General features: G+C 42.1%; 1 protein-coding gene across 1 annotated transcript in view; it reads left to right on the plus strand.

Annotated features, from left to right (window-relative positions):
- Positions 1-9,808, plus strand: part of SPATA6L (spermatogenesis associated 6 like) — a 75,697-nt gene that overhangs the window by 30,743 nt on the left and 35,146 nt on the right. Inside the window, exons 9-10 of the mRNA XM_006025406.3 lie at positions 2,973-3,016; positions 8,267-8,457. Coding sequence (XP_006025468.2) covers positions 2,973-3,016; positions 8,267-8,457 — 235 coding nt within the window. The remainder of the gene's footprint in view (positions 1-2,972; positions 3,017-8,266; positions 8,458-9,808) is intronic.

Here is a 9,808-nt window from a genome sequence, read left to right on the forward strand (position 1 = left end):
TATTTTCCATCAGGGCATTTGGTGCATTGTATGAGGTATATTACATTTCTGGAGGTGCAGCTGTAAGATCCAGGGATGCTGATGGCTCTGTTGTGGGGTGTAGTAATTGTGGGGGTGGTGGAGATGTGCTGGCAGGTTTTGCATTTCTTGTCATGGCACGGTCTGGATCCTTTTGGTGTGTTCTGGATTTGAGGAAGTTTGCTTCTGGTGATGAGGTTGGCGAGGTTTGGTGCTTATACACTTCATCCTCACACACAACAATTTTACTTTTAATAATCAACACTTCCTCCAGATGATGGGAACAGCTATGGGCACTAAAATGGCTCCACAGTATACCAACCTTTTTATGAGCCACCTGGAAGAAGACTTCCTCAAGAACTGCACCATCAAACCCTTGCTATACTTAAGATATAAGGCCCAAAGAGAATACAGTCTGAATCATAATCCTAACTCTCTCATCTTGCCAGTACCCTGCCCCCTTCTTTATGCCAACTACATATTGGTTAAGGAGTAAACCTGGGCCACAGTGGGCACGTCTACATGTGCATTAATGCACCTTTTTCTTATGCGCATTAATTTAGTATCTCACACTGGAAGTACTAAATTTAATGTGGGAAAACTGCAGGAAAACTGCAAGAAAAGCACAGAGAAGCATATTCCATTGTACATAGCTTTTATAGATTTAACAAAAGCCTTTGACACAGTTAGTCTGTCAGGGCTTTACACTGTTCTGAAGAACCTTGGTTGCCCACCTATTTTGCTGAAGCTTGTGAAATCCTTTCACGATGGCATGAAGGCACCTGTAATGTATGAAAAGCAAGAGTTTGACTCATTCAACATCAACAATGCAGTGAAGCAGGGCTGTCTACTGGCTCCCACATTGTTTAACATTTACGTCTCTTTCCTCCTTCCTCCTTCATTCCATGATGTTCGAGAGGTTGTCTATCTTAGTACTTGACACGATGGAGGACTCTTTAATACTGCAAGGTTCAGAACTAAGACGAAGGTAAAGGAGATCATCATAAGGGACCTGTTGTTTGCAGGTAATGCATCCCTTGTGGCTCACAGTGTTGATGCCCTACAACATTTCATTACTAAGTTCTGTGACTCATGAAAAATCTTTGGGCTAGCAATAAGCTTGAAGAAGACTGTTATCATGCACCAAGGCTCATCAGATCCAGTTCCAGATATTACAGATGAACTTGTCCTGATGTTGTTGACCAATTTTTCTACCTTGGCTCTACTGTTACCAGCAATGTAGATCTTGATGCTGAGCTTACTAGTACAATCAGCAAAGCAGCCAGGAACTTTGGTATTTTGCAAGACAGAGCCTGGAACAATAACAAACTGTCAACTAAAGTGAAAATCCATATTTATGAGACGTGTTTTCTCCACTCTTCTGTATGACTCAGAAACATGGATGACCTACACCAAACATATCAAAAGACTAAACAGCTTTCATATCAGATGCCTGTGTAGAATGCATCGAATAAGATGGCAAGACAAGGGTGACAAATCTGGAAGTGTTAAATCGTGTTGGTGTCTTAGAATGAACTACTGGGTTCAGAAGATTCCCTGTGCTTGAACAAAGGACGTACTCATGGTTGTTCTCACTCTCGCAAAGCTTTATTTAAGGATACTCGCAGAGGCAGGCAATAAGACAGAGCAGAGAGGATGATCACTTCACATCGGCTCTAGGCAGTGCTACCCTGCATAGTTCCCCTGGCCCCAGAGTGTCTCGATCCCGGGGATGCGATAGCCTGTGCCGGGCTCTGCGCAAGTCCGGATTCTCGTCGGAGTGTGAGGAACTCCCGTAACTTAAGAATGTACAGCTTATATAGTCTGGAGTAAATAACGCTTTCTTGAACTAGGGATTTGGTTATCTCAAGCTAAGAATTTGGGGATGAGTCGTGATCCAACACACCTGGTGTTTACCACATTCTGCTTTATTACAACATTCTACTATCTAGGTTCATGGTTCGGTCACGCTCACAGAGCAAAAAGCTATGTGCTATAATACCGGCCTACTATGGAGTCAGCATACAAAACTCTTGCTATGAGCATTAAGCAAAGTCCTTACTATTACAGTTGGTATGTCATTCATGGGAACATTGATTAGTAAGTAAAGACTCAGGTGGCTTGGCCATGTCAAGTGAATACTGGATCACAGGATCCCAAAGAATGTGCTGTACTCTGAAGCTCAGGAAGAGTCTAGAAAGAGAGGCAGACCGCTGCATAGATTTTGGAATGCTTGCACAGATGACTTAGCATCCATTGGAATCTCTGTGGATGATTTGGGAAAGGAGTGCAGAATGCCGCTTTGGTTGGTGGAGTCAGCTTACAGATGGAGTGAAGCTCTGTGGGGCAGACTGGGTCAAGTTTTGTGATGACCAGCATCAGAGGAGGAAAGAATCTGCTGCTTGGATTCAGAACATTGCTAATGTGTGGGTGGGACTATCACTTGCGCATTGGACTCAGCAGCCATCAAAGAACTCATCAGCACATACACCATGCTCTGTAAAGAGCAATGGTGCCAATTGAGTCTGCGTTTGCATGCTTTTTTAGTGACGCTCAATGCACAGTAGACTATTTTACTGCACAGCAGCATAATGTCACGTTTTTATATGACACTTTAATGCACAGTAAAATAATCAATCTACTATGCATTAAAGTGCATGGGTAGATGTGCCCAGTATTTAGCACTTTGTTTGTCATCTGCAATAACCTCAAAGTATTCATTGTGTATTAGTTCTGCCATGGGAGGTATAGAGAAACTAGGCCAGCTGTTACAATTCTTTTGGCTGTTGTATAAGATCATAGAAACTGTAAGTGGCAAAGATGATACCCTACAAGAACCGTGTTGGTGTGATTCCTTTCATAGTTAAATGTTAATACACATATTACAGTAAAAGTAGCTATGACAAGACGAACTGTTAATAATCACTCATTGAAATGTCTTTTTTTTCTTTTAGCATTATCTTTTGATAACTGTGAAGCATCAAATACCTCAGTTAAGGTAATTTAAAAAATAACAAGTGTAAAATGAGCTCTCTTAATAGTTTAATGTACATATTTCAATAGGAGAATTCAAGTGAGGGGAGTAATGGCTAAAGCTGATTTTTTGTTATGGGAAATTAGGAGAAAAGTCATGCTCTGGTTATGGGAAAATGAAAATAGTTCATAAATATATAGAAGAAATCTCAAAAGTTAATGGCTCGCATTTCCTGGAAAATCCCTTATTTTCCAGTACAAATGGTTAAAATTAATTTAAGAGGAAATCCCTGGCCTGGACATCTGCTGGGCCAACATTGGTAAATACATCGGTAAAATCCAGCTGACAAGAAGACTGAACCAAGTGGCAAAGACCCACATCCACATTGCAGTTAGATGTTGCAATAGCACACATAGACCTAGGTGAGTCAGCTTTAAATCTTATTCTTATTCTGTTGAAGCCAGGATACCAAGTACTTCTGTGTGGACTAGCTGCCCAAGTGCAAACCCATGGTCCTGAGCACACTTACCTCTGTAGCCTTACCTCTGTAGCTTTACCTCTGTACCACTTATCTCTGTGCTGATGCACCTACACTGTAGCTAGTCCCCAAAAAATCTGCATTAAAAGTAGTTCAGGTATATCTACATGTGCTACAGTCAGACATCTGTTAGGGCCATAAAAAACCTCATATAGAAGTCATAGCCAAAATAAACATACAGTTTTAGTGATGGAATATAGGGCCATTTTTATCCATAAAGGGTATGTCTATACTGCTTCTGTTGCTCTCTGAAGGCACTGCTATGAAGCACAACTGATACGCACCCTGGGCACTAAAGGATCACCAAAGTATAATCAGCCCAGTGTTTAACATGGAATTTGCCTCACACAGTTCAACTTAACTAAAATCTAACTTTTATTGATATATTAAATGTTATTTTAATAACTTCTACATAGAAAGATAGAAGAATACTTAGTCCAATGGTCTCACCCACTCCCAGATATTGCTCTACTTGACAGAAAAGGTGGCCAATCAGTTTCTGAAAGTAGAAGATGGTCATCTTTTGGTACTGGCTGGTTTTCAGTCCAGATGTTGTTGGATGCCGTTATACACTCAACTTCCTTGTTGCCTCCATTTTATGCTTTTTCTTTAACTTTACTCCTCTGGTTACTCTTAATTTCTGGGTACCATTAATTGGTTCCCCTGTGATCATCATACTGTTCATGTTTTTATCCTGTCAGCATATTCCTTTGTTCCAACAAGTTGGTACTGGCTGTTTTTCAGTCCAGATGTTGTTGGATGCCGTTATACACTCAACTTCCTTGTTGCCTCCATTTTATGCTTTTTCTTTAACTTTACTCCTCTGGTTACTCTTAATTTCTGGGTACCATTAATTGGTTCCCCTGTGATCATCATACTGTTCATGTTTTTATCCTGTCAGCATATTCCTTTGTTCCAACAAACCCATCACATGCACACATCTTAATTTGGTCTTTTACTAGTGTCTTAATTTGGGCATGCCCCAGACTTCTAATTTGGTCTGACCATCAACTCCAGAAATTCCAAGGGCTCTGCAATTGGGCACTGTCCAGTTGGTCTCCACTTATCACCTTTCATTAACATATCCAATCATGCCATCCCTCTGATTTAGTCGGTTTGTGCCAAGTTCAGTTAATTTGAGCTAGTAACAGGGCCTACATTTCACACGCCTGTGTTGATAGTGCTGGAACATAAGCTGCCTGTGAAAACAAACTCAAGGCTAGCTGATAATGCAGACACAAGCAAAATGAAACTGTTTGGAGACAAAAATCTTAATAATGGCAGTGTGGGGTGCCCTCCAGATGACTTCATTGCCTCATTTATGGGCATGATGTGTACCAAGGAGTGGATTGTTGGGGTGTGCTTCTTGGTGTGGAAAACATATACATACCCACACTAAGTGATCAATATGAATCTCAGATGAACAGAAAGTCACTAGTAATTAACAGGTTGGAAAGTACCCTTTTAAAAGTAGTTAGTTATCCTAGTCTGGACATTGGGGTTATCCTCCTCAGCAGTTTTAGCAGGTCAAAGGTTGGACTGAGCCTAGGTGGCTCACTGGGTTAGCATGGTTGAGGTATGCTGTTGACCTCAAATATCAAACAAAAGATGCTAGTCATTTAGCTAGCATCACATCCAGTTATCTTTGATGCCCCTTCCTGAATTACCAGGTATACCCATTTACAGCTAGGTCAATGAGAGCAGCCTTCAGCATGAGTTTAGAGAAAGTTCCTCAACAACCTGGGGTGTTAGCTGGGACCTTAGCAGGATACCTTAACTGCTCAGTCACCAGGCATCAGCTGTATCAGAAAGATAAAAAATAAATAAACATAGAGACTGAACTTCTCACGTGTAGGCAGTTTTTACGGAGTTGGGGTGAGGCACCTGATGAGATAATGTGGGCTTGCATTCCAGTTTCGCAACACTCAAAGGCCATTTCCAGTGCCTTCTGTCTACTGCCTTTCAAAAGTGCTAAATTGACTTTAAAATATTTAAATAGCATTTAGTGCTGACGAAAAGCACAAGCTGAGAAAAGACTTCACGTTCTTTCATTATGTCCAGAGGCATCCACAGGTAAAGCAAAGAATTGCAAGGTTCTCCTGTGTGAAGTACTGTCCTACAAATATGTCAAAAACTAAGACCACCTGAAAAGGGGAAAAAGTTTATTATTTTTCAGGCTTATTCAGTAAATGTAAAACCACCACAATCATGATACTTTCCCCTTATAATTTCATCACCGGTTCACTAAATATTGGGCTGAGACCACCACATCATATCACACAAAGCATCAAGCTGCCATCAGATAGTGGCCAGTCATCACAAAGCAGGCCAGAGCACCCTTGAAGTGAAAAGTCCTATATCTTGTTACTAGTTTTAAGGGTCATCCAGGTCCTTGCAGTGTTTACTCTTCATTCTTCAATAAATAAGAGGGTCCTGAAAAAAATGTATGTTGGTATAAAGTAAAGTTGCAGATTTGACAAAATATCCATGGAATTAAGACAATTGTAGCATATTTTTCAAGCCCCGTCACACTACTATTGTTAACTAATGCAGCTGTTTTCCTCCTAAAATAACAGTCCCATTTTTCATGATGTCTAACTGATATCAAAACAAAGCATCCTTCCTCATCCCCTCACCCTCCATTGGTTTCGAGTGACTTTGTCAAAGAGAGACTGTGTTTTTTGTTGAATGTTTTATCTTTGGGATTCCCCAAAATTCCTATCCCAGAGCCAGTTCTGTCCTGGATAAGATGATTTGTAGATAATATTAAAGGAATTGAACATCATCAAAGGATAATGACATGCTGCTGTTAGATGAATATGAAGGCATGGGTAAATTGTTCATTTCCAGAGCAGGAGACAATGATTTTGTGACATCATTCTGTGACAATGACTTTATTTCTGTTATACCTAGTGACATGTGTACATTTGTGTTATTTTAGCTGTTAGATATTCATGTAGCAGAACATTCTAATTCACTCGATATGTTCTGTCTGGCTTAGAGAATTAGTCCATTAGGCTAAGAGGGTAGTTGTTTCAGTAGATCAGGAGGTGCCTTACCATCTTTTGAGAATGGGAGAGTTCTAAATCCTACTTTAGATTACTAGTAGAAATGAGTTTGTTGTTCTCATTTGCCCATAGAACACACAGGTGGGTATTTTGGATCAGAATTAAAATAATCTGCAGAAGGTTCCAGTGCCCTGACTTGTATCAGTCAACACAGCTGTCATATTAGTCCCTTGCACTGTAGTCCATCCACAGATTTATAAAAAAAGACTGCTTTAAAGCATTGGGGGCAACCTTTCTGGCAGAGCCCCACACACTCCCTGGGCATGTCTACACATGCATATTAATATGCTTGCATAAACTCCAGAGCTTATTGCCCCAGAGTTTATTGCTCCTGGGTGCACGTCTTCACATGCGCCCAGAACCCAGAATCGCAGCGTATTGAGCTGTGGTGAAGTAGCCCTGGCTGGCAGGAGGTCCAGAGGGTCAACCTGCCAGCTGTGGGCTGCTCCTGCCCAGCTCAGCTCAATGTGCTGGAAAGGGCTGGCTGGGGATGACAGTGTTTCACTGTGGGGCTAGCCAGCAGGCAGCCCCTGCACTGAAGCACCCTCATGCCCCAGCTAGCTGGGGCAGTGTCTACATGTGTACCGATACAGAGTAAATACTCCACAGCAGGATAGTACTTGTAAATGTACTAGTAATTAGTAAATTACTGCGGAGTAAATTAGTTTACTTCAGCCTAATGGGGTACATGTGAAGACACATGACATTTACTGCACAGCTAAGTAGTCTACTGTGCAGTAAACATCTTGTGTAGGCACGCCCCTTGAGTGCAACTGATACCTTTCCCTTGCCTGATCTGTTACCCTGCTTTCTGCTAGCTGTCCCTGTGTCCCTTGCTCCCTCCCGAGTCTGCTGTGTACTACAGACAGATTGACCACCCATGCTTTAAAGAATTAGAAACTAATTTATCCAACAGAGTCTGTGACCAGGTGTCAATATATAGGACCATTTAGGAGAGCAATGCTATTGAACTGACTCATATGGATAAGCCAGACTCAGTAGGTACTTTCAATTGTTGCCCTGGAGTGTATAAGACTGAGGGCCAGCTCCTATTCCATGTATTAGACTTAGTTACCTAATTACAATCGTATTCTACTCTGCTTGAGTTCCTGAACAACTGTTAGTGCAAGAGGTGGGTGGGTCCTCCTCCTCACTGATTTTTTTTTTTTTTTGTGCATCTTAGTCTTAAGGTTAAATTGACTGCATGTTCCAAAAGTAGATGCATTATTCTAAAACAGGCCAAGACGTATTTAGAACACTACTATAGAACCATCCGGCTTTTCCCTCCCACAGGATACTACGTTTTTACTAGTAAGATTGTTTCTGAGTAATAGAAAGAAGGAAAATAATTAATTTTACTAACATTTGTCAGTGAATAATGGTGGAATAATGGAATAATTCAGCAGCATGATGGAATCTGCTTGCTGCTATTAATTATGGATTACTTTTGCTAAGAGCTTCTTTGGTCCAAACTTCCAGTGAGGCTCCATTTGCTTGCATAGGTCTGTAGTTTGACTATAGGTCTTTTCTACATTGGCCATTCTGAGCTTTTGACCTGAGCCTGATATCGCATCCTCTTCACTTTCTCCTTCTTTCTTCTCTGCCGCGGTCCCCCTCCCTGCTGCAGCTTGAATGCTAACTGAAGAGTGATGTTTCCTTGTTCCACAGGTTATCAGGGAGCCAGATGAACAGAACACATCTGAACATGATTCATCATCTCTTGACACCGATGAACTTGTAAATTATTCACATTCTCCCACTCAAAGAGATTCAGCTTTTCAACGTATAGCTTCATTTGCCACCTCTCAACATCACAGGTCACCAAGTCCTGCTCAGAGTCACTCTCCTCCCCAACACAGGTTATTCATTTTAAATAAAAATCTGTTACTTCAGTGACATTGTGTTGTCATGGGGAGTAGGGAAATGCTGAATGACCAGAAATATTAGTTTTCAAGCTGCTTCCTTGGGAAAGCTGAATTTATGACCCCCAGATAAATTTATATGGAGCATTTGTGATGGTACTCAGGGGGTTATTACTCTGAGTCATAGGGCTATGGCAACACATATAGGTACATAGGAGTAACAATATAGAAAGTAATTAATGGTCCAGTATCACCTGTCTCTGACACTAACTAGTACCAGGTACTTCAGAATAAGGTCCACAAAACCACATAGTGTACAGTTAGAGAAAACTGCCCAAAAAGGAAGCTGCTTTCTAACCTCCATTGATTACTGGTTGTGAAATATGAAGGTTATATCCTTCACTGATTTTTTTTTTTTAAAGTACTGACTAATATAACTACAGGTGGTCTCATTATCCATAAACATAGCATATTATTTTTATATTTTACCAAGCTTTATATCTCAGTAATATCTAATGACAGTAAGTTCCATGAGCAAATTCAGCATTGTATAAAAAACAATGAACAACAGATGTGTTTCCTTTCATTAACTTTACATTTGTTGCCTGTTGGTTTAATTGCATGCCCCCTTTTTCTTGTGTAACCGCCGGGCCTCAAACATCTTACCTCAGGCTTCCTTGCTCCAAGGGTTTGCTGATATCTGGCTTGCCGTCGCCGGTAGCCTTCGGGGAGATCTTTCCGCGCGCTGCAGCCCGCCCCTTTCTTGCCTGCCACGACTTTGATCTCTCAGTGGGTGGGGCTTCATGTAGTGCGATTACCCTCTTCAGCTACCTGCGTCGTAGGTGTCTTCTGCGAGGCTCCTCCTCCCCTACACCTTGCCCTTACCCCGCCTAGAGGATCTTGGGTATTTCTGTTGGTGCTTGCGTACTCCCTCAGGCATGCCACTAACAAGCTCACCCTTCGCTCAATCTCCCTATTGATACGCCTCAGCCCCTTCTGACCTGGGGTAACACAAAAGAAACAAAACTCTTTCAAACTTAACTACGGCTCTCTGCGCCTAATGTGAGGCATGACCCTGCCCCTGTTAAACCCCCTGGTGGGGGTCCGTAGCCCCGTCGCCCCTCCCGTGCCAGCTACTCGCCACTCTTTGTCCGGTATCTCCCGGAGCAACCCTCTCTCCGGGTTTTCCCTGGCTTGCAGCCCTCTCTCTGGGTCTATCCTGGCTTGCAGCCCTCTCTCCAGGTCCTCCCTGGACCACATCCTTCCTTCCGGGTCTTCCCTGGACCGCAGCCCTCTCTCTGGGTCTTCCTCGGGCCACTGACCCCTCCGCGTTGCCGAGGCTCTTACC

This window comes from Alligator sinensis, unplaced genomic scaffold, assembly GCF_000455745.1.
Source record: "Alligator sinensis unplaced genomic scaffold, ASM45574v1 scaffold392_2, whole genome shotgun sequence".
Lineage (NCBI taxonomy): Eukaryota > Metazoa > Chordata > Crocodylia > Alligatoridae > Alligator > Alligator sinensis.